General features: G+C 31.4%; 2 protein-coding genes across 3 annotated transcripts; both read left to right on the top strand.

Moving 5' to 3' along the window:
* The first annotated feature begins 1006 nt into the window (after positions 1 to 1006).
* Positions 1007 to 13595, top strand: LOC114390596 (probable cyclic nucleotide-gated ion channel 20, chloroplastic). Of its 2 annotated transcripts, XM_028351393.1 has the most exons (14): positions 1007 to 1151; positions 2190 to 2695; positions 3317 to 3508; positions 5214 to 5312; positions 5824 to 5961; positions 6558 to 6800; positions 7270 to 7536; positions 7909 to 8054; positions 8949 to 9026; positions 9790 to 9919; positions 10437 to 10683; positions 11410 to 11572; positions 13233 to 13451; positions 13482 to 13595. In XM_028351393.1, exons 2-13 carry the CDS (start codon positions 2195 to 2197, stop codon positions 13363 to 13365), a joined length of 2337 nt encoding a protein of 778 aa, XP_028207194.1. In that variant the 5' UTR covers positions 1007 to 1151; positions 2190 to 2194; the 3' UTR covers positions 13366 to 13451; positions 13482 to 13595. The 2 variants fall into 2 exon arrangements, with proteins under 2 accessions (XP_028207194.1, XP_028207195.1); XM_028351394.1 differs by lacking the exons at positions 1007 to 1151; positions 2190 to 2695; positions 3317 to 3508 and adding an exon at positions 5036 to 5056.
* A 2647-nt stretch (positions 13596 to 16242) lies between these two features.
* Positions 16243 to 24806, top strand: LOC114390597 (probable cyclic nucleotide-gated ion channel 20, chloroplastic). Its single transcript, XM_028351395.1, has 13 exons — positions 16243 to 16570; positions 17421 to 17933; positions 18769 to 18960; positions 19076 to 19174; positions 19937 to 20074; positions 20358 to 20600; positions 20946 to 21206; positions 21382 to 21527; positions 21635 to 21712; positions 22648 to 22777; positions 23138 to 23384; positions 23522 to 23684; positions 24501 to 24806. The coding sequence occupies exons 2-13, from the start codon at positions 17436 to 17438 to the stop codon at positions 24604 to 24606; spliced, it is 2301 nt and encodes a 766-aa protein (XP_028207196.1). The 5' UTR covers positions 16243 to 16570; positions 17421 to 17435; the 3' UTR covers positions 24607 to 24806.
* Positions 24807 to 26394: the final 1588 nt, after the last annotated feature.

Here is a 26394-nt window from a genome sequence, read left to right as displayed (position 1 = left end):
TTGTTTTATTTTAAAAAAAAGTCTGTAATTTATTTAATTTTGGAATAAATTTAGTAAATTCATACTCACAATTAAGCATTACTTGATTTGGATGCCACGTAAGAAAATACAAAAATCACGCTAACTTGACTTAAATGATATTATTTCTGTTTTAAAATAAGTATTATAGTTAACTTTTTAACATAATACTAATTATTATTTTTTCATTAATAACCTTAATAAATGTTAGTTTATTAGTTTTTTCTGATTAGTGTAAAATAATTGAAGATGATATTTAGTTTGAGACGGAGAAAATAAAATACTGGATTCATGAATCACAATGATAATTGATTATGTGCAAGGAAATTTAGAGGTGGTTTCTTGCGGGAGAACCCTTGATTGACTTATCGATGTTATTTTTGTCAAATGTACACACGAAAGTCGAAGCCCGTATTATTGTAATTCTGATCTTTGACACAAAAGTAAAACAACATAGTACTTGTGCTCGTCCAAATGACATTGAATCTTTCATTGGTTCTGAAATCTATTATTTTTCACTTTTATTATTACTTGTATTGAAAGAAACACGTATCTCCCTGCTTTTTATTTTTGGCCTAAAAGGTTAAGATTTAAGAATAAGGCATGTATCGACTATTTCAGCCAACTGGGCGTATATCAAAGAAGAAGGAGTCCGAATTTGTGCAGAGTTTGATTTTGAAAAAAAATAATTAAGTATTTGAAAAAAATAGGTTATTAAAAAATCATTGCACTATCTAAATTTTGTCCATTAAAGAAAAATTGACCATGTCGTACCCAAAGGGGCTAACTGCTGACTTGTTAAAAGGGACAAACAGGAAAGTGTCAGGGAAAGGGCCACACGAACACGATGCTTTGTCACGGTTCAAGCTGTTTACTTTCTGTTTCTGCTACCTAAGTTCACACCTTATTCAGGGAAGTGTCGTGAAAATTGCCTCAAAGACTCAGACTCAGACTCAGTCACCATGTTATTCACCTTTTCTCTGTTTCTCACTCATGGGCCCTTTACAATCCTTGCCTATATCAGTGAGAGTCTCTCCCCTTTATGCCAAGCTTTACTTTCAAATGCCTGCATTGTGATACTGTCAACAGTTAGTGGGGGTTCTGACTTCTGAGTAGTTCGTCACCTTAAACAGGTCTGAGTAGTTTGTGATACTTTCAAATGGAATCCATCTTTTGTTCATTTAACTTCTTCATGCAATCATGCCCTTTTGCTTGCTTTGGTCACTCTTACTATATCATGCATGGATTTTACATGGGGTAGTGCAAGTTACCATATTTCTTTGTTGGTTAATGATGTCACCATTTTTAATGCTTTTTTGTAATGATTCTTTTTTTCTTGGTTAAACATTTTTCTGGCGGGAATTATCCATCAACTTTGTCAATTATTAATATCTGATAGGGAACCACATGACTATCACCTTTAATGATAGTTTTTCGTTAATTCAACCACATTTTTTTCACCTACAAGGTTTAAACTCAAGACCTTATTAACTTTGTTCAACAGCTTGGTTGGTGGAGGGGATAAACTTGTAGTGGGTCAAGCCTTTTTTTTGTTTGCTTAATTATAGTAATTAATAGTCCATGCTTTACTTTTCATTTTCATTTTTAAGGAAGTAGTGAGATAGAGGACCCCCTGTATAATTTGGAAACCTACTGGTGCTTCCGCAAAAGCTGTTGAATTTGTTTTTGTTTTTCATTCTTTTTTTCTTGATGAAGGCAAAGGATTTTGTGAAGAGGAGGAAAAGAGACAGTATGAGTTGGGATGAGGGAGTTTCCAAATTAATTAGACGAAAATAAACTTCAACTAAAGAAGAATGAACTCACCAATAAAATCTTTGGATATTATTTTTGATCATTTGTTCTCATCATTATTATGTGTTTGGTTAATGGACCTAAAAGTTTGAATTGTACTAACAACATTTCCAGTTATTTGAGTCTTGATTGGAAGGACTGTAAGTATATGTAAAAGAGATTCCCTGTATCCTTATAGTACATTAAGTTTCGCATGTATTTCACTTGTATACGGGTCTTTGGATGCTTTTCATGCAGCCTCTAATGTTTTGTTTCCTCTAATTTATTCATTGTTTTGAGTATAGATGAATTAGTTTTGAATTTGATATTGCTGTCTTGACATAGAAATGTAGGTATTTAATATTTTTGTTATTTTGCAGAACACATGGCTAATTTTGAGAAAGATGAGGTGCCAATTTTCTCAGAAGTTCATCCCAAACCATCAAATGAACCTGTTGATACTAAATTCCCAAGGGGGGTACCTAGGACTCGAAGTGTATCAATTTCTATTCCCTCGACACTCACGGAGCCATACGAAAGAGGTAATAATCTTGTGGGATACACTGGTCCCCTAAGGAGTCAGAGGAAAACACCATTTGATCATATGAGTGGTCCATTGTATGTTACTAATAAACATGGAAACCTTTTCCGGCATAATAGAGTAGCATCAGAGTACCAAACAGCAGAAAGTAAGACAGAAAATTTTCCTTCATGCTGCGGCATGGGAGAAAATGATTTGCAGAACAACTATGCTGGCAAGAATGAACATTTAGTTAGGTCCGGTCCACTGGGAATGTGTAATGATCCATATTGTACAACTTGCCCAACTTACTTCAAGGCTACTCAACAAATGAATTCAAAAGCTTCGGGTATATTCAATCCTGAGGTATCTTCCTTCCTGAAATAAATTATCCTTTTTTCTTTCTTAAGAAGCTAATGCTACTATATGTTGAAGTTGCCTTAGATTACACTTTATGTGGCAAGGTTCTTAAATTTGTGTGTATCATGCTCAAGAATTTTATTCTACATGTGTATATTTCTGCTATAGAGTTTAATTATAAGAATCACTTATGATTTGATATGATGATTCTGTAATGATGCCTAGGTCATTATTTGAACTATACTACAGCTACTCAAACAACCAATGGTTTCTATATTTATAAATAACTTATGTTATTCTTATTGTGGATTACTTTGATGTTTATATAGTCTTTTGTTTTTGTTATTTTCATAAAGTATTTTTTCAGTATCAAGCAATTAAATGTAATGAGATTTGGGTTACTGGTGTTGGACCCGAAATAGGGTTACATGTCATCATGTGAGCCGTGTATATGTATAAAAAAAAATGTCACAATTCTTGTTATATATAGTCTTTTTTTTGTTATGTAGGCAATAAGTTTCAATTTTTTAAATGTATTTTTTCAATTTGTAGACATTTTATCTTATGAATCAGTTTGACAATATCAACTTCTGTTACTCAACAAATTTCAACTTCGATTATTTTCAGTTTCGCAATACCCTCTATGGGGATGCCAGGGATTGGGCAAGAAGACTTTTTGCTTTCTTGATTCCACTTGTTCCTAGAGTTATGAATCCTCATAATAGACTTGTACAACAATGGAATAAATTTTTTGCAATTTGTTGCTTGGTGGCAATATTTGTGGATCCGTTATTTTTCTTCTTGCTCTCTGTGCAGAAGGTATGGTTTTCCCCCCTCACCCCCTTTCCCACCTTTATGTTGATTCAAAATATTGTAAGTTGTATCTAGTTAGTTACTAAGCTCAAGACACCTTAGAATCTGGTGTTTTCATCTTATTTTATTCCATATTAATCAAATCTATAGCTTTTGAAACGGCCAAACGACCAAACAGGGATAATTTTTTTTTTCTTTCAAATTTATCATTTGGATAAAATTTAGACTAATATCCTGAAGGTGTGTGTAAGTGGTAATATGTGCTACGATGATTTCTGAATTGAAAGTCATACTTTTTTTTTACGTTGAAGTCATAAAAAATTTTATGATTTTATTTTTTTTAAAATATGAATTTAAAGTCGTAAGAATTTTTTTTTCATGACTTTAAAGTCACAAAGAAATTTTTAATATTTTTTATACTTTTTGTATATTATTTTATTTAATATATTTTCTATATTTTTTACTAATTAAGGATTATTATTTATTTTTTAAATTAAAAAGTAATACAAAAGACTTAAATTTAAATAAAAATAGTAAAATGTATTATATATTTATTTAACAAAAATATTAAATGTCTTTTTATTTAAATTTAAGTTTTTTAATTATTTTTTTAATTTATAAAAAAAATAATAATCCTTAACATTAGTAAAAAAAATATTAAATACAGAAAATATATTAAAAAAAATAATATACAAAAATATAAAAAATTAAATAAAATGATGTAAAAAATATAGAAAATATGAAATAAAACTAAAAAAGAAAACATACATTAATTTATTAAATAATAAAATAAAAAATTATTTACGATTTAAAAAAATACTTGAAAAAGAAAATTTTAAAGTCGTAAAACAATTTATGAGTTTAATAAAAAAAAATTTCCTTACGACTTTAAAGTTGTGAAAAAAAAAACTCACAACTTGAAAGTCGGGTTAAAAAAGATAAAAAAAATTAAACTCGAAACTTTTTCTACTCTAACCTAAAAAGAAAAAAAAAACTCATAACACATATTATAACTCTCAATTCAAAAGTGTTACCACTTACCCCTTTCTAGATATGAATTTAAATTTTACCCCAAATGATAAATTTGAAAAAAAATTGCCCCTGGTTGGTCGTTTGGCCCTGTTGAAACTCTATATATATTAGCAATTGCATTGTTTATGAGTTTGTATTTGCATGCTAGAAAAGCCAAATAACTCGCCTCAATTAGTGTTTATAAAGTGGGTATTACATTTCACTATTATAAATGATGATAATATAACCTTTGATATGATAAGAAATATTCATCAACTAAATTGCCCGTTGAGATCAAGCTTGGACTGAACCTTGGCCTTTAATTTGTTATATAGATTGGAGTATGTTGGATACATGCCACAAACAAAACTCTAAAGTCAGTAGTCATTTACTCTAAAGAAGGCAGGATGATAGAAATATCCAGGAAATCAAGTTCTCTTTGCAAAGGAGATTAATCTATAACATAGTTGATATCTTTTCCAATACGGCTCTCTTTTATTATCTTATTGACCCAAATTGTCTTCGCAAAAGAAGGAAGTTAATGTATAGGTGTTCTCCTCAGTGGTTTCTAAGCATCATTATTCAATTAATAGTCACTATGTGATTGATGTTGTCATTGATTAAGTGATTAACTTATCTTCAATTCTCTGTGCAGTCTATTTGCTAACGTACTCTAATTTTTCTGGCTTCTTGTATGCAGGAACATAAATGTATTGTTATACACTGGACTATGGCAAAAATGCTTGTTGTACTTAGAAGCATGAATGATTTCATACACTTCCTAAACATTGTTCTTCAGGTAACTTTTGAGAATTTTCATGTGGTTGTTTAGTTCTTTTAAGTTTTAATAAAGTAACTATTTTTCTTATATTAACCTGGAGGTACTATATTGTTACTTTGAGACATATATTTAAGCTGCTTTTCTAAAAATTTTCAAGTTTTCACATTCTTTGTAAGAGGATATAACAAAATCTGCTGATTGTTCCTTAAAACAACCTCATGTTTTTTGTTTTCTTTTTGCATCAGACTTAAAATCTGTCAGTTATAATAAAAAAATTCTATTGAATTTAAAATTTGGCTTCCATTTTGTACCAATTTTTTTTCCTTTGAGCTTTGTGTAACAGTGACAACTATGATTAGTGAATAACTGTGGAGGTTGAGACTGTAGTGTGCCTGTTATGTTTGTACTAAAAGAAGAGTGACAGACTGAGGGTCTTGAATCTTAAATATATTTTTATTTGTTCAAAAGTGTAGGTTGGTACTCTGATGCAGCAGAGCACAACTAATTCTTTCAAGTTGATTCTCTGCAGTTTAGGTTGGCTTATGTGGCTCCTGAGTCTAGGGTGGTTGGTGCCGGGGAGTTAGTTGACCATCCTAAGAAAATAGCTCTTCACTACCTTCGAACATCTTTTATTATTGACTTATTTGTTGTACTTCCACTTCCTCAGGTATATCTCTCCTCATCTCTCTTGCTTATTATAACTTCAGTATCTCATACATCTAATCATCTAACGTGATTTATTTTATTTTTTGTGTAAAACATACATTCTATAATACGAAGTAACACAGATTATCTGATTTTGTTTATGGTCACTAAATCTAAGATGCAATGTGCTTGTCGTCATTAAATTTTCAGTTGTCTTATATAGATATATGTAAGGCTAACATGAAGATCCTTACCAGTAAAGTGAGCCATACCAAGGAGATTGATGGCTTTGACTTATACATTTAATGTATTATACTGGATGAATTTTTCTCCCCACATAATCTTCTTGCCCAGTTAAATTTAATCCTTTCCCTTTTCTTGTTTTATTTAGGATATTCTAATTTTCTTTTTAAAGAACTTCAGATTATTTGGGTGTTTGATCTGTCTATAAATGTGATGTTCTCTTAATTTCTTCCTAAGCTGATTCTAGTTCTACATCATCATGTTTGAAATTCAGATGTTATGTATTTATTGTTCTCATTGGTGTGGACAACTTGAGGAATAGTATTTATTGGGTTTACTATCCTTGTCATGGTATAATTCTGTGAAAATTTGCAGATATTCATATTGTTTGTCCTACCAAAACACTTGGGGTCATCAGGAGCAAACTATTCGAAGAATATTTTGCGTATCGTGATCCTTGTTCAGAATATTCCCAGATTGTGTTGGTTTCTTCCTATGCTAATTTCTCCAACAGGATCTATATTTGAGTCACCATGGGCAAGTTTCTTTATAAATCTTTTTACCTTTATGCTATCTGGCCATGTTGTTGGGTCGTGGTGGTACCTCTTTGGTTTGCAGGTAGGTTAAGGCCTTTCCTTTATATAATTGTATTTTCTTTTTCAGTGACAACCATTTTCCTGCAATTATTTTTCAAATTTTAAATTGATACAGCTTTCAAATTCAGTTTAAATTGAAAAGGAAACGAGTCTGTATGATTTTTTGGTTAATCTTGTTAATCTCAACTCTCAAGCAATCATTAGAACAGGAAAAAGAAAATGGTTGCATAATATAGTGCATTATTGTTAGCATGGGATGTAAATTGTGTCAAAGCAAGGTGCATTATTAATGAAATGAACAAAATCCATCACACACTCACTCACTCTCAGACAAACACACACACACACACACACACTTTTTATTACTACCAATTGATAATTAAATGATGATGAGATTCAATTAAAGTTAGGGAATTTCATTTAGGTGGTTACATTAAATAAAGGTTCATATTTGATTATTAATTTCAGATTCTATCTATTTCTTGTGTCAGAGGGTTAATCTGTGCCTACGAGTTGTCTGCAAGAAACAATTCAAAGCATATATTGATGAATGCGCAAAATTCATTGATTGTGGGCATGGTCAAGCTGAAGCAAATCAAAATAACGCAATCATGCTTAATTGGAGGAACAGTTCTGTTGCAAGTGTATGTTTTACTGAAGATGGTTTTCCATATGGGATCTATAATAAAGCTGTCAACCTTACTGCGGATCATAATGTGATCACTAGATATGTATATTCATCATTTTGGGGATTCCAGGTATATCAATTACTTCTTTTTTCCAGTAGTAAGTGTGTTTATTACCTTCAAGCTCATTATGTTAGTATATTTGTGAGGTGTGTTTTTACTAAAACTTAGGTGACATAAAGCTCGCCTATTGGTGAAAATTGAGGCAAGGAGTGAGGCATGAAAACCACGCACACTTCAATCTTTTAGAGCCAGAAATTCCTAAGTCATTATTCATTAATGTTGAAAAACGGCATTTGATTATCTTTGGAACAAGATACCACAGTGTTGTATATAAATGGCATGCCTTTTGATTCTATATATATATATATATATACTTTTTTTTTCCAAATAAATGAAATCCTACTAATGCTATACATGTTTTTTTTTTTTTTTTTTTTGCAGCAAATTAGTACTCTGGCTAGCAATTTAACCCCCAGCTATTTTGTTTGGGAAGTCATTTTTACCATGATCATCATAGGATCGGGACTGTTGCTGTTTGCTCTTCTCATTGGAAACATACAAAACTTTCTTCAGGCTCTTGAACGCAGGTAGAATGCCTTGCTTCATATGTGCAATACCTCATCAGGTCATAACTAGATCACGATCTAATGAGTTACAACTTGCAACTTCTGTTTGATGGCAATCTTGTTTTTACTCCACCTCTCTCAATTGTGTGAAGTTTAAGGTATCCTTTAAGGAATAGTTTAGAAAATTATCAAATGTGCTACCTTGAAGATTGAAGGGTTTGTGAGCTTCATAGAGGGAAATACAATTGTAGTACTGCATTATCTTCCCTGTAGTTGGTTGGGTTAATACTACATTTTCTAAAGTTGTTGCCTTCACTTTGATCTACAAATAATTAACTATATGTTCCTTACAGGTTTTATGATTTTGGAATCGAGACTATCTAGATTGAATCGATTGGTGACTTTAACTATGAATTTAGCTGTACATGAACAGAGTGATTGTGATTCTATAAAAACTAAAATTTCTTTGCAGCAGTAACCAAGAAGTACTGAAAAAGTTTGTCTATAATCATTAATGGAAGCTAAACTCATGATGCAATGATTGCGATAGAGACAAATGGAAACTCGGTTTCTTTTTGTCTTATTGTAGATGTCTTGAACTGTATGTTTGATTGTTTGTCTTATGTCATGCTTAGCATTGTAGTAGATTACTGTGAATCTCATAGCAGCAATTATCATGTTGTTGTGTCCTAATTATCATTATTTTGGAATTAGACATGTCAAATGGACTAGGAAAAGTCCTTATGGATATTATATCCTGTTAGTTTTTTGTGCTGTATCTTTTCTCTTATATATAAAAACCTAAATTTATCTAATGATGCTAATTAATATATAATTTTCAATAGTAATGTTGATGGCTATTTATTAAGTAGTATATAAAATGATATATTTCATCTTCTCACTTTCTCTTAAAAGGAGACTAGAAATGACACTTAGACGACGTGATGTTGAGCAATGGATGAGCCATCGGCACTTAGCAGAAGATCTGAGAAGGTATCATTTTTCCTCATTTTGGTCAGACTTGTATCTCTTTTTAGTATTTGTTAAATTGATTAAATTCCCCACTTGTTAACTCAGCTCCCTTCCAAAACACCATTTATTGGCAATGTATATATTGTTTAAATAAAAAAATATTACTCTTTTACTGGTCAAAATAGATTCACTGAATTCAGCAATTTTTCAAAAACTTAAAATACTCTTTTATTGAGAAACCAATGATAGTTTGTAATTTCCTTTTTATGAGGATAATTTGAAATTTCTTGAGCTTCTATTTGTTTATGTCTGCCTGACTACGCTTCCACTTGTATGCATGCTTGTTTGCTAAAATGCATATGCAATCTCTAGGAAGAGAAAGAGCATATAGGGGCATGTAAGCATGAGAATATTGATGGATAAGTAAGCCTCCACAACGTTATGTCCGACTCTCAGAATTATTTACAACTGAAAAAGAGGCTATATACCAACCTTACTTAGTACTAGTTCAGTGCCAATATACTTTATTTATTAATACATAATACTTCAATCGACTTTTAACAATACCAAATGGCGTTGTGTGATCCATGTAGCCGACCTCACCTAGTGGGATAAAGTTTTGTTGTTGTTGTTTAGGAGGCGATTGCATGTCTGTTGGAGCAAACGCTTAAAAAAAATCCACAATCTATTACTTTAATACAGGCATTCTAATCATATGAATGTGTGGATGATATAAAATGAGAGAGATATTCCAGTCCACTTATATGATTGGCCTATGATGTAGGAAAGTGCGACAAGCTGAACGTTATAACTGGGCCGCAACAAGAGGTGTGAATGAAGAAATGCTCCTTGAGAATTTGCCAGAAGACCTCCAAAGGGACATCAGACGTCATCTCTTTACATTTATTAAGAAAGTGAGTACAGTAGTTTCTTCGGCATCAATTCACTGGTTATATTGATTTTGCATGTTTATTTTTTTGAGGCAGGTTATAGCTATGTAGTTATTGTTGGATATTAAAACTATTCATCTACTTGTACTCAACAGTTCAAGCTTTAGAGATAGTTGGTTCATGACATACTATTTATCCATGTGCTCTAGAATTTGATCCTTGTTGTTCCCATTGTGCTAAGAGACTGAATCAGTAGAATTTCATTACAATATTACAAGATAGGGTGAGTTTGTGCGTTGTCCACACTTAAAGCCTAAAATGGATCTTGTGTTGTATGAGGGTCGTGTGAGAGCCATGTTGGGCAAAGTTCACAATTCTGCCATGTAACTAAACTAACACCCAACTTAAAGGCAAAGCTCATGTGGTAAAACCAATGATGCATATAAAATGTTCAATGGGTTAGCAAACATGAAATTTGGATTCTATATATGATGACTTAATTCTGTAAAATAAGTATCACCTTGTCTTTTATATGCTGCAGGTTCGAATTTTTGCTTTGTTGGATGAGCCTATCTTGGATGCCATATGTGAGAGGCTAAGACAAAAAACATATATCAAAGGAAGCAAAATTTTGTATGATGGCGGTTTGGTAGAGAAGATGGTTTTTATTGTGCGTGGAAAATTGGAGAGTGTTGGCGAAGATGGAATTAGTGCTCCCCTTTATGAAGGGAGTGTTTGTGGTGAAGAACTTCTGACATGGTGTCTTGAGCATCCTTTAGCAAGCAAAGGTACATTTCATTTCTAGAAGGCAAATTTTAACAAAGTAACAAATGCTCTAAGCTAGGTACTATATGTGATATAAAAGTAGAAAATGTTATATATAAAAAAAAGGAAGCATTTATTATATCAATATTATAAGAATCATTTAATGCTTTCTTTTTTTACTAATTTAAAATATTTAAGCTTAATTACACTTTGGCTTTTCTTATTATTGTCATTTAACAAATTTAGTCCCCTCACTTTTTTTTTTTCACAAATTTGATCCTCAATTATTTTTATTGTGCAATATCCATCTACTAACATAACATCTGCTAGTATCTAACAAAAATGATGATGTGGTAGTATAATAGAGTGTCACATTAGCATAAACCCGTTGACGTGCTAGTGTAATATAGTTAGAATGTCACTTTAGCATTTTGGTTTAATATTGAATATTGAGTTAATAGATGGACTAAAATTGTACAATTAAAATAGTAGGAGACCCAATTGGTAAAAAAATAAATTAGGAGATCAAATTTGCAAAATAGAGATATATAGCAGGAGAATCAAAAGTGTAACTAAGCCAAGTATTTAATAATGTATTTTTAAGGCTTCTTAACCGGTCTCTTGAGGTGCTCATTAGCAAGATCCTTTTTAGAATAGGTGCCTGCTTCATAGTTTAAAGTAGTGGAGTAGTGGTATGCTGAACTAATAAAAGTGATCAACATCAACTTAGTTTTAAGTTTCTCTTGTAGGTTGTGGAAAAGCAAGGATTCCAAAGCAAAAGTTGGTTAGTAACCGGACAGTATGTTGCTTAACGAATGTGGAGGCATTTGCCCTTAGAGCAGCAGACCTTGAAGAAGTTACAAGCATTTTTGCAAGATTCTTTCGGAGTCCCCGTGTTCAAGGAGCCATAAGGTTATTCTCTCCTCCTATATTATGTTTGGCTTGCGTTTTTTTATTTTTGAGAAATCTTTTCTTACACCATTATATATGGGTTTGTATCAAATGTTTGTCTTTTTATAAAGGTAGAAAAAATTATAAAAAAAAATTGAAAAATTTGAGAGAAAAGAAAATAATTTGTGAAAGTCAAGTTAAGTTCAGGAGTGGATTTATATACACGAGAGGTAAGTCTTATAATTTTTTAGAAAATGTTCGTAAGTTAATTGATTTCAAGCTTAAATATCTTATTAGTCTCTTCAGTTATATATACTTTTAAATTTTTTGATCCTATGATTTTTATTTTGAAACAGTCCTTGTAAAATTCATTTTTTGGGTTTGGTTTTTGTGATTTTGTTTTGATTCCTATAATAATTTTTTATTCCTCATAATATTTGGTTTTATTTTTAATTAACTTCTGTGAAAAAAAAATAGAGACAAAATGTAAATTATCCAAGGTTTTACAGTCGTTCATGTTTCAATATTGATTTCACAAAGTCCAACATATTGAAAGTTGGTCTCCTTTTCCATGGACTTGGTCAAAAGTCAGTAAAGGACTAAAATGCTAAAGCACAAATTTATAAAGGACTACGTAATAAGTGGAAGAACCATTGGTTCGATAGCGGAAAAACTAGTTTATTTAAGTTGAAATTATCTCAAAGTATTCATATTTGGTGTCTAATTGTATCTTGAAGTTCAAGATTATTTTGGAAAGAGAATAATGTGAAAAACAAAAGCAAAATAAAAATAAGGAACGACATAAAGTATGAACACACTGCTTTTTCCTTGCTTTCATTATTTAATTTTTTAAATTTTACGTAATTCTTATTAAATAATTTATGTCTATTTATCATCTGATAAAGTTCACATAAAAACCTTATTTAACAATAACAATATATAAAAAAATGTCAGTTTTAATATTAAGCATTCTCATATCAATAACTATTGTAGTGCTATTTTTTTCAAAGGTCAACCGGCCAGGGTCATAGGGAATTTATTTAAGCTAAGGCAAAGTCAATGATCTTCATCCAACATGTGGATGAAACATGTGTCCCTTCTCATTCTATTCCAACTTATTCGCCATCTTTTCAAATCCCTATTTGATCTTTGACCCCATTTTTTTTTTTTTTTTTTTAAATTATTCCTATTTTTTATATATTGCATGCTCCAGGAACTGTGTACAAAGCTACAGCATATGGCACCTCTTTTCTTTTCCCCATCTTGGTTGAGTTTCCACATTGTGAACACTGAGCAAGGGCTGCTTTATATTATACCCTTAATTATTGTTTGCTGTTTTATTGTTCCCTTTTTTTATTGTTCTTTCTTCCACTTTTGTTTTTATCTATATTTCTTTCTTAGTTTTCGCTTTTTTTCTTGTTTTAGTAATGCTTTTAGTTTAACGACCTAATGAAAACAGTTAGGGTAAATAGTCACACACACACACTAAAAAAAAAAAGGATTTCATTATCATTATGAGTCTAAAAGAGTGTATTAGACATTAATAGTGTATTTGATCAGATTTGGTTTAATTATCTCCTGATGTGTTAAGTACTATTTTCCTTGATCCATTTTCCTAGGCATGTTTTTGTTTTAAAATTTCTTTATAACGTAGCATTGTTGCTCCATTATCTTATATTAGGTATGGATCACCTTACTGGAGATGCTTTGCAGCAACAACCATCCAGGTTGCATGGAGATACAGGATGAAATGTCTTAGTCGTGCTGACACTACTCGATCAAATGAAACATCAAACATTTACAATTCACTGTAATATCTAAGGTGTATTAGACACAATAGGTATGCATAGCTACAAAAATATTGTAAATTCACTAGTTTGTGTTGGAAGTTCATATAGAAATATATATATATATATATATATATATATATATATATATATATATATATTAGTTTTTCCAGTCATCCATTTTTTTGAATGAGTGAAAGATTGAGCTAAACAAACTAGATAGATTAATTATATAAAAAGTCATTTTTATCTTTTAATTTATTATAAATCTACCCTGGTGGATTATAGCAGCTTTGTACCGCATCTTCATTAATTGCTTCCTACACTTCAGCCCAAAATATAAGTCAACACTTTACTAGCATTAATAATTGACATAGAGGTTGATATAAGTGTTGATAATTGATATTGGAAATTGCTGTAAGGATGCTTTGAATTTTATCATACACAGAAATTCACTTCCGTTGTGTTTTATGAATTCAAATAAAACAGACACAACACAAGTTTCTATTGTGTATAAATTCAAAATACATGATAATTTTTTTTTTTTTTTTTGTGTTTGAATTCAAATACAACGGAAATAAGTTTGTCTTGTGTATAAATTCACAATACAAACTTAGTTTCTATTTTGTATGATAAATTCACTTTCTTATTGTGCTATGTATTGATCACAATCAAAATATGTTTGTTTTAAGTGTATTTGATTTAAAAAAAATAAAGGTGCAAACTTATTGAAAAGGGAATGGGATTTTTGCCTGCACCTAACATATTTTTTCATACACCCAATAGTGAGAGAAAAAAATTAAAAATACCCTTACTTATGGATGTGATCTTCACGTTATTAAAATGATATTCTAACTAATTAAGTTAACAGATCAATTATGTCAAAAAATAATAAATGTTAATATATGTAACACTGAAAATTTTAATATTTATATTTAATATATATATAAGTTTACATAATTAATTTTGATCTAATAGTTTATTTTTTTACATATATAAATTTTTATTAAATTTATGATTTTTATTTAAAATTTATGTATGTAAAAAATATATTATTAAATTAAAATTAGTTGTTATATGTAATAGCAATGTTGGAATTAAAGAAAAAATGAATAGTGTGTTGGAGAAACAGTGGGCGCGCGCAGGATGAAGAATACCCCCAAAGCCAATTGAAGAATAACACAGCAAAAAAATTTATTCTGGACTTTTGACCCATTAAATTTGGTACTTACTATATACGCCTCCCTTATATGCTATATACACTCCCTTTCCTATTTTTTTTTTCAAAACTACCCTAGGAAATACACATGGTGCGTTGCCTACCCCCAACCCCACCTCCCAAACCCAAATCAAGTCTAGTTGACATCCAATTTTTTCACCGATTTACCCTCCATTGCTCCCTCCCAAAGTCTATATGTTTCACCACTTTCATCTATTTTTGTGTTGTTCTTGATTCTCAATGGTCCAAGTTTAGATCCCCAAATTCTAGAGCCTTCTAAATTTGAAACCCTAGCACGGCATGGTGGTTTTGGGCAATGACCATCAAATGCACCTCGTAGACCAATGTTGGCAACTTCTCATTCTAACTCAACGCCAATCCCACGAGGAGCTTGAGTTAGAACCGTGACCAAATCATAGAGCATTCTAGCAATTTGGTGGAGCGTGCAACGACAATGATGTCGAGGCAAACCATGTAACACCGATGAAGGAGAATTGGCAGATTGCCGATGAAAACAAAGAGCACTTCAACGATAGTGAAATTGAAGAGGACGATGGATCCTCCTATGGTGGCAAGGACGAAGAAGGCGGAGAACCACATGTGGCGGCAAAGGAAGGCGATGAAGTTGTAGTAGTTGACGAGGACAAGGAAAAACACGTAGTTTGATATGGATGACAAAAATGACATCATTCAAGTTGCATCTTCAAATGTAGAGGTATAGGGGGTGTATGTTTTTGCTGGAAGAGAGATAAACCAAAAGAATAGAGATGAGTGAAGTGTATTTTGCTGGGTAGTTTAGGAAAGAAAAAAGAAAATGGGGCACATTAAAAAATAGGGGAGGAGTAGATAGCAAGAGCATTAGATTTTTATAGCCCAAATTCTCCATCTTCCAAAAAAATAATTACAACAAAATAAAACAAAAAGATGGTTTGTTGATAGTTGAAAGTCGTTATTGAATTATAATCTATTAAAGTAGTTGATAAATATAAAATAATAAATAATTAAATATCAATATTTTAATTAAAATTTGGAAAAATATATTTTATTTTGGAAAAGAGTTAATCTTGATTAGTATATATTAAAAAATTTACAAAAATCGCGAAATGAATTGCTTCATATTAAATGTTAATACCATAATGTCATATTTAAATTTTATATCTATTTCTCTTTTAATAAAATAGACTACCACCATTCCGCTACATTACTCAACATACGAATAGACAAACTGTACATAAAAAAAATAAAAAATAAAAAGAATAGAGAAACTGAACTGTTGCTTTTTGTTGTTACCTAGGTTCGTGTCTTCTGTTATACTTTCCTCAACTAGGTTCCTGCCTTCTTCTTTTGTACTTTTCCCGAAGAGAACCAAAGAAGTAAGTTCCACGAAAAATAGAAAGTGTTTAATCTTAGCTTATACTACTAAGTATTATGAGCATGATTTTTTTTTTTTACGCAAATACTACTATTCAATAAGAATTCACCCTAATATTTTAAAAAAAGAATTCACCCTAATGCGCATTATATTAATAAATAAAATAAAATAATCTCGTAATAGCGTGAATTTCTTTTATGTACTCGTGTATTTATACTAATATTGTAGTAATATATAAATTCAAGTGAAATAAATAGAAAACAAAAATTGAAAAAGAAAGGTCCTTTATATGTTTTTATGCCGTAACGAACACTTCAACTCTCTGACAAATCATTTCAACAACCAATATACTTGCAATCCAATTCCATTTCCAACTCCAACTTTCTTTCAAATTCATCTTCACACACAGTTCAAATCACAACAGGCATTTTCACTCTTACAGCTCTCAGTTTGCTATTTGCCTCTATTCCTTTCTCATCTTGTTCTTAAAAGTGAACTTACCCTTTGGTGAGAATCTCCTCTCCAGTGCCCCTATGATGAAGAAGCTCTAAAAAATGCAATCTTTTACTTAATTTGATGCATAATAGCTGGTGGGGGGTTTTGAGTTTTGACTCTTCACTGGGAAACCCGCTTTCCAACAGGTTGCTGAATTCTGTGTTGTTGTTTTTCTTGATTATTGCTTAATCAGTGCCTTTATAGCATGTTGACCTCGTTAAATCGTGCTAGAATTCTTCCACTGATTCCAAAGCTAGTTGCTATTTCTGAATGCTTTATGATGCACTAAGGTGTGTATGCTAATTTTTTGGAATGCATGTGGGAGAAGGAAAAATGGGTTGAAGGGTATCTTTTATGTTTTGCATTTATTAACTCTCCCATAGAAACTAGAGTTTGGATGGTTCATGCATCTCAATGATCTTGTACTATAGGTTTTGGTAAATGGTTCTCTAATTGGTTTCTTTCAATCTCCAGAGGATTTTAGATAGGAGAATTCATTACTTTTTTTCTTGAATGATATACAAGTTTCTTTTCTAGTGAGTATGGGGGAGATCCTAACTTCATAACTATATTTCACTATTTGTTTTGGTAAGTTGTAAAATTAGAATAACTACCCCTTTTAATCATTGTATGATTACAAATCCTCATTACCTTATTGCTGTTTTATAGTTCTGAAATGTTAGAACTTAGAAGTTGTCATCTGGAAAATAAATTGCAGCCAATTGAGATTTGGTTAAGAATCAATGTGGACTATAAGTGCAAGGAAAAGATAATACTGGTACCCTTATGCAAATTCAATCTGGCTGTGTTACTGCTGTATAGTATTTGGCTTTTTTCATACTGCACTAAATCACCAATCACTTTCTAGTTACTATTTTATAATTTATATTATCCTTTTTCACATGTCAAGTTAAATTGCAGTATTTGATTTAAATTGCTGATATGATACAGAAACATATGTATTGGATTTTTTGCTAAATTCGTGAAAAAATGCAGAATTATCAAGGAAGCATGGCTAATTTAGAAAATGACAAGCTGCCGATGCTGTCAGATATAGATGCACAACCATATGATGAACCCTTGGACTCTAAATTCAAAAGGACAGTAACCAGGACACAAAGCGCATCAGTTTCTATTTCTATGAGTTCCTTGGAGTCATATGAGAAAGAAACTAGCCTTGTAGGACATACTGGTCCACTTCAGAGCAAGAGGAAAACACCCTTTATGCAGATGAGTGGTCCATTGTATGCTACCACTGGAACTGGAAATCTTCTGCAGAAGCATATTGTATCAGGAAACAAAGCAAAGGAAAGAACAACAGATAATTTTGCTACACACCATGACACAGGTTCAAATTACTGGAATAACGACTATGATAGAAAAAATGAACACTTACTAAAGTCTGGGCAACTGGGAATGTGCAATGATCCTTATTGTACTACTTGCCCTACTTACTTCAACGCTTCTCAGCAGAGAAATCCAAAACCTTCAACTAGATGGGATCCAAAGGTTTCTGTCCTTCATCCTAAAATAGACTATAACTTCAATTTCCTTCAATAATTTAGTGCATAGACAAACATTTTACTTTAGATTTGTGTTTTAATTTTATATACCTTTATTCTGACGAAGATCAGGAATTCACTATGCTATCATAATAATTTGTAGATATTTGGTTGAATTGCACTTATACAATTTTTAAGCAGGCTATTGGTAGTTGGCCTGTAATAAAACATGTCTTTGTTAGGAAGAAAAAGATGGGTCCAGGAACTAGCAAGAACCAAATTAATGTAACACACGAGTTGGTTTAACAATTAGTTTAAGTTAGAAGTTTTGGTCAGGGTTAGGGGCAGTTGATATTTGTATGAGGATAACAGATTAAGGGATCTGGTTGTTCAACAGTGTAATTTACTAATTTGTAGTGACTTACTCTGACTATAGGTCTATTAATAGTAGTATTAAGAACTATCATATGATTCTTATACCCTTTAATCTGGGTACATTACAAGAAACCACTCTCTTAATCCTCAAGATTTTCCTTATCACTGTACTGTTAACAAAATTCTTATTTTCAAGTTGTATCAATGCACATTGTTTTTCTACTGTTCAAACTATTACTATTGTTGTTATCCTTGTTCACTTTGAGGGGCAATCAAAGTATTGTCAATTGAATACTTTTAGCTGTCTCATTATTTATCTGATACTCGTTTTCTAAAATCTACTCCAAGCTTTACTGTATCTTTATCTTTAATCTTATTGTAACATTTTCCATTTCTTTTTGTAGACATTTGTCTTTAACATTTACTTTCTCATAACCAAGCCTACTTTTTTTATATTTTGAATGCAGTTCCATAATGCTCTTTATGGGGATGCCAAGAGTTTTGTCAGAAAACTTCTTTCTTTCTGCTATTCGTATGTTCCTGGAGTTATGAACCCTCATGCTAAAGTTGTACAAAAATGGAACAAATGTTTGGCCATTTTTTGCTTGATTGCTATTTTTGTGGACCCACTATTTTTCTTCTTACTCTATGTGGAGAAGGTATGATTATTTTCCTGTCATTTAAATAGAAAATATTGCAAGTTCTAGTCACTCATCTTTCCCTTTTACTATTTGCAAATATTTACTCTTCACTTTTCCTGTTAATTATATGCAGGATAATAAATGTATTGTTATCAACTGGCCTTTGACAACAGCACTTGTTTTATTTAGATGCGTGAATGATTTTGTTTATTTCCTTAACATTCTTCTCCAGGTAACTTCTCATTAACTACCTTCACCTTAACTCCTCCTTCCCCCTGCTTTTAATTTGTGCAAATCCTTATACTCATGGAATGATACCTTATTATTCTTTTGAAAACTATAGTCAAGATCTGTCCTTGATTCCATGTTTCTATTGATCTATGTTCTTAGTTTTTTGAAGGTAAATATTCTGATGCATGTATTTCGGAAGAGATTTCTAGTTCCATTATAACAGGCTTTAGTTTCATATAAGCCAAAGCAAAGGAAGTTCATTCCGTTCAAATAGAATGTTACTATCCCATTCAGAAAGTATGTCTAACATCATGTTTAGTTACCCATCCTTAATTTCACTTAACCTCACTCCATTTAAGACAATTATTCCATATAAGCTATCAGATATATAGGTTTTTCCTCCATTTTACAAATCCAAGATTCAGAAAGTATGCATGGTTTTGTGAAGGTATATATTATTTGCTGATAAATAAACCATACAGTGTTAAGTGTCAATTAACTTATATATATTATGCTGGATGAAAATATAAAAATTGAAATGATTAATATACACTAATGATAAATAGACTGGACTATATCCTTATTGATAGTGTTAAGTACTCGTGTGTGTCTTGCTTTGTTGTTGCTTATTAGTTAAGTTCAACAGGAAAAACAAAGAAAAAGAGAACTGTCCTGAATCTTTAATACGATTATGTTTTTAGTCTAATTGCTGCCTTTTCATAATTTAAAGCTTAAATAACTCTATGAAGTGTCCTGTTTACAGTTTAGGTTAGCTTATGTTTCTCGTGAATCGAGGGTGGTTGGTGCTGGAGATTTGGTTGACCATCCAAAGAAGATTGCTCTTCATTACCTAAAGGGTTATTTCCTTATTGACTTATTTGTTGTATTTCCTCTTCCTCAGGTAAATTTCTTCCTGTTTCTGGTGATCATTAGATTTGAAAATAAATGTTTCTTGTCATCTAAACTTATCATGCATGATCAAGTTTGGAGTTAACCAAAATGGTTTCTCCATTCTCTATGTCATTCCGAGGAGTCATTTGTCTGTGGATATTAGCATATGCTTCACAGCAAGTATATGTTGCAGTGCTAGGAAAGGGTTTTCATTCTGTAAAATAAGATAAAGCGACTATGAGCTTGTGTACTCACCAAACTCCTTTTCATGACGTGTAGTGAAATATGTGCAGATAATGATATTGTTTGTCCTACCAAATTCCTTGGAGGGAGCAAATTATGCCAAGAATCTTCTGCGTGCAGCGATCTTAGTGCAATATATCCCCAAGTTGTTCAGGTTTCTGCCACTGCTAATTGGCCAATCTCCAATGGGATTCATATTTGAGTCAGCCTGGGCAAATTTCGTCATAAACCTTCTCATTTTTGTGCTTGCTAGTCATGTTGTTGGCTCTTGCTGGTACCTCTTCGGTCTTCAGGTGAGGGATATAATATAGCATTGAACTTTTTTAAAAAAAAAAAATCTAATTTTATCCTCCCCATATATGATAATGTCCAGTAAATTCTCAGCTTCCATAGTTGAATGCATATAATAATAAGTAATATAATATGCAACAAGATTTACAGGCTACATGAAGTGCATCGTCAATATGATATCCTTCTAATTGTTATTGCAATATTAGAAATGAAATTCAACTAAAATATAATATGTTTCCTTCGATGCTTGAAAGATGAGTGGTTCAGTTAGAATCAGGAATTTAATTTAGTCAATCAAAGTTAACACTCAATATACTTTCTCCTTTTCTTCCTCTTCCCTCTTCCAGAGGGTTAATCAGTGTTTGCGGGATGCCTGCCATAGTTCTAATATACCTGAATGCATGAAGTTCATTGATTGTGGACGTGGCCATGGAAACAATCAGCCTGGCTTAAGATCAGATCAGTGGATCAACAATACCCAAGCTGTCGCTTGTTTGGATCCCTCTCCTGATGGTTTCTCTTACGGAATTTATGAGAATGCTGTACCACTTACTATAGAAACTAATGTTGTCAAGAAATACGTGTATTCTCTTTTTTGGGGATTCCAGGTTTGCATCTCTCTCTCTTTCTTTCTCTTCCTTCTGTAGCAACTATATAAAAGTGGAACTCCTTGCTATTATGTCATAGAAACTCTGATTTGTACTAACACTTCTAAATACTAAAGCAGCCACATGAATGATTTGATATCTCTAACAGTTATGTTCTGGATGATCTCTGATACAGCAAATCAGTACTCTAGCTGGTAATCTAGAACCTAGCTATTTTGTGTGGGAAGTCCTTTTTACTATGGCCATCATAGGAATGGGACTCTTGCTTTTTGCAATTCTTATTGGAAACATACAGAACTTTCTGCAGGCTCTTGGACGGAGGTAGAACTTAACTAATGATGCAAGTTTTTATTAAACTTTGATAGTCTAGTTCTAATGATTTTATTGTTGCAACATGCTTGATATGTTTTCTTTTATCTCTTTTACAGGAAGCTGGAAATGCAACTTAGAGGCCGGGATGTTGAGCAATGGATGAGCCATCGGCGCTTACCAGAAGATCTAAGAAGGTATAAAATTTTCTCATTTTTTTATGAATTATGTCAGCATTGCCAAAAAGTGTATTTGTCAATTTCTTGATTTAAGTCACTGGTTGTTACTCTGCCCCTCTCTCAGAACTCCATTTATTGCAAATGTAAACGTTTCTGTTGCACATAAGCAGTTTACTTTTCCAGGAAACGAATGTTGTTTCACCTGACAAAACTAAGTTAGCAAATTCTAAAAACTTCTTTTAGATTTTAAAGAGAGGCAAAGGAAATTTGAAATTTCTTCTTGCATCTGTTTAAATCTGTCCTTAATGTGTTTATTAAATATGATTAATCACCTTGTACATTATAATCCTGCAGAATATGTAAAATAACTGTTCTGAACATGTTATTGGGCATCTTGTTGAATCAGATTTAGACAATCAATCACTATAACATATAATAAGAGAGCTTGGTTTATAAATTATACCATATGCTAACTTTGACATGGATGTCACCGCAAAATTTTGATGTGTAATAATTTTCCTGTTCCATGTATCATGCATAATAAATTATTAATTTTTTTTTAAAATTCTATTAATGTCTTATTACGAATAATTCAAAATTTGAATTCATTTATATCTTATTGACCGAATGAATTCATTAACATCTGATTACTCAAGTCAAAATTATAAATTATTACAAACAATTTAAAATTTAAATCTTCATTAATATATTTCTGACGGAAATAATTTGTTAATATAATACATAATTCAATTTTTTAAATATTAAATTCTTTTTTTAATATAACTGCATTGCATGAATGTTAATCTATGAGGAGCAACTAACTTTCCTATAATATTACATGTCTATAGGCCTTAATGCTTAGAAAACTACTTTCATTTTAATTTAGGTATCATGAAACTTGAAATTATGGATCATCTGGTGTGCAGCTAATAGATAATATGTCTGTGATGTAGGAGAGTAAGACGGGCTGAACGATACAATTGGGCTGCAACAAGGGGGGTGAATGAAGAAATGCTTATGGAGAATTTGCCAGAAGATCTCCAGAGAGACATAAGACGTCATCTCTTCAAATTTGTTAAGAAAGTATGCACTAGAATACCTATGGCATAAATGAGTAATAATTACACTAAGTTATCATGCTTACTCTTTAAGTGGATTGTGATTTTGAGGTTTCAATGTAAGGCTAGCTTCAGAATCTCAGACACTGATTTATTTAAAATTTAGTTTTCATTAGGTCTCTACTGGTAAGTTGCTAGGTTTGGACAAAAGTTTAAATTGAAAGGGAAAATTTTTATCCATCTTCATCATGAAACTAAAACCCTGATACACCAAAAGCCAAAGCATGTCAAACACCCCTGAAAGTTCTTCATAATGATGATTTAATTTGCTTTTATAATTTGTAACAATTTGTGTTCATAATATGAGGATCTGAATTATCTGTAGATTCGGCTTTTTGCTCTGATGGATGAACCTATCTTAGATGCCATTTGTGAGAGACTAAGACAAAAGACATACATCAAAGGAAGTAAAATTCTAAGTCAGGGTGGTCTAGTAGAGAAGATGGTATTCGTGGTGCGTGGCAAATTGGAAAGCATTGGAGAAGATGGAACTAGAATTCCTCTATCTGAAGGGGATTCTTGTGGTGAAGAGCTTCTGACATGGTATCTTGAACATTCTTCAGTTAGCACAGGTATATCAATACTTGAAGCAACGGCAAAATGCCTGTTAATATTTTAAAGTAGACCAGAAGGAGTTGCAATAATCAACAACCTGGTCTGTGCAAAAAATAAGAAACAACATCGTTCAGCAATTTGATCTCTCCTGCAGATGGTAGAAAAGTAAGACTTCCAGGACAGAGATTGGTTAGCAACAGGACAGTAAGGTGCTTAACAAATGTGGAGTCATTTTCACTCTCTGCTTCAGACATTGAAGAAGTTACAATCCTTTTCACAAGATTCTTGCGGAGTCCATGCGTTCAAGGAGCCCTAAGGTAAATTAATCCCTTGTCTTCTTGTATCTGTCTGGTTTATGGTTCAGGTTATTCTTCTTGACATTTTATAACGTATAAAAATGAAAATAAACAACCCAGTTATAATTCTTGCACTTAATTTATACTCGTAAATGCCTCGCGCTTAACATGTTAGTCCTATTATAACTTTTCTAAATATTCTCTGATTTTGCCTTGGAATCAGTGAGGGGTTTGTGGCATTAAGTTTATGCTATTGTTAATTTGTTATTATGGTTGACCATATGTCTTCCATGAAGGGTGCTGTTCCATTATGTTTCTTTTTTGTGTACACAGCTTAATTCCCAATGGTTTGTTGACATTATAGCCCATCCATTTCAATCATGTTGATAAATTGTTGAGATATGGTACAACATCTGGGTATCTTTCACCTCACTTGGAGAGAGGAGGAGGTGGAAGAATTCCCTTGGCTTAATAAATATGTAGCTGACTTCAATAACCTTTTAGTACTTATTTGTTTTCATTTTGGTCCTCTTAAATTGTTTTCTTGTTTTGGTACTAAAAAAAATTGTTTCACAAAGATTGGAAAACAGGCCTTATGTTTCCTAAATAATACAAATTAAAATGAAAATCTTCTAATATAAATGGGATTTATATAAAAAGTTTACAATTTTGTAAGGACTGAAACAGTAACATCAAGGACTAAAAAGAAAAAAATTCATTTAAACCACATGTAGCTAGTAACAACTAACAACTTTGCAAATTTTCAATCATAGAAAGCTCAATTTCTTCTTTCAAATACATGACTTTCTTAATCATTTGATAATTGTGTTACTTTAGGTACGAGTCACCTTATTGGAGATCCCTTGCTGCGACCCGCATTCAAGTTGCTTGGAGATACAGGAAGAAACGTCTAAGTCGTGTTAATTCCTCACCGTCAGATTAAACATTGAGGTCGTGGGTTGCACTTTTAATATTTGATTTGTAGAGTGTTTTTGATCTTCAACCCAATATAAGAGTAGATTCAGTAGGTTGTTACCACATACAAAGGTGTCTATTTTTAATTAAAACAACAAAGGGTAAATTAATTCCACCCCCAAGTTTATTGTGTCTGCACTCAATACCTTGCATTTTGAAAATGAGAAATATCATGGCACATCCCCAATTAAAAGGGTGCATACTGGGAAGCAAATAAAAGTGTGCAAGGAATTATGGGAGTTTGTCAATGCTGTTGATGTTGTCATGACAGCTACAACAGTTAGCATTGAGAGATGATAGGTCAAGCCGTTAGTTACTGTTAGTTAGTGGAGAAGATTTTAATAAATGCGAGATAAGGAGGAGAATTAGCCATTCGTTAAGGATTATATTAAAAACTTGAAAGGTTCAATGTTTATTCTTTTAAAAGTCAAACACACTTTACTTACCTGTTTATGAGGTGACTAAATTTACATTTTAGAAAATGAGCCAGTAATAAATGGGGGTGTTGAAAGAGTGTATTATTACCGTTCCTCTTTGAAAAATTATGACCACTTTTTTTTTTTATAAAGTGTATGTGACCACCTTTGTTAGTTATGGAGTACCAAGGAAAGTTATCGACAAGTCATAAAATTTAAATTTAAATCTTGGTCTCAAAAGGAAAAAAAATGTTGATAATTTTGTTGCTACAAGTTAATGTAAAAACATTTACATGATTAATTAACTATTAAAAAATCACGTTAGGTATATATGTTTCATCACGTAAGAAACTATTGGATTTAAGTTGGGTTCCAAAGTTTTCCATAGTTTTCATGTGAAAAAATTTAATGAGAGAAGATCCGTGTCTTGAATTTTTAAGTAATTTTTATGTTTTTCTTTTAGTCTCAACATTAGTTGGGTTTCATAGTTTTTATGTAAAAAAATCTAATGAGAGAAGATCCGTGTCTTGAATTTTTAAGTAATTTTCATATTTTCTTTCCCAACATTAGTTGGATTTCATAGTTTTTATATAAAAAAATCTAATGAGAGAAGATCCGTATCTTGAATCAACCAAAGAAAGTTCAAAATCATGTTTCAAACTTGAAAATGGTCAATTTTTCAAAAAAAGATCAATGTGCTATAAAATAATTACTTAAGAGACCATTTTATAACTTTTAATTAGAGATCAAATTGAAACCTAAAATAAAGTTAAGAGATCACGTGACTAATTTAGCTTTTTTATTATAAGCTATCGTTGCTTAAAGAAGGAATGAAGCTTAATTTTAAGCAATCTAATATGACAAAAAGATCTTTTCCAATGGCGTAAAAAATTAAGCAATGATATCTTAAAATAAACAATTTGTTAAGTAATTTGGATTGGAGATATTCTAAGAATAACAAATATTGATTATTAAATTCAATCATTAATGGTCAAAGTTAAAAATATAAATATTATGTGACATTTTTTCTAAATTATAATTTTTTAAAATTATCATTTCATTATAAATAAATTTGTTTTTGACAATTCATGTAAGATTATTTTCTTAGGCATATCGAGTAACTTTATTAGGTAAAGTATATTTTATTAAAAGGTTGACAAATATTCTTATATATTTAAAAATGTAAATTTTATGTTAAATTAAATTTATTTAATAAAGTATTGAATAATTTTTATATTTTATAAAAAGTTGTAGGCTTGATCTATTCAATAGAAACTTTTAGTTTATCAATTATATTAATAAAATTGAACACCTATAAAAAATGATTGACTAGAGTAACT

Source organism: Glycine soja, chromosome 16 (genome assembly GCF_004193775.1).
Source record: "Glycine soja cultivar W05 chromosome 16, ASM419377v2, whole genome shotgun sequence".
NCBI lineage: Eukaryota > Viridiplantae > Streptophyta > Magnoliopsida > Fabales > Fabaceae > Glycine > Glycine soja.
The sequence above is the reverse complement of the archived record's forward strand: the minus strand, read 5'-3'. Positions and strand labels throughout refer to the sequence as shown.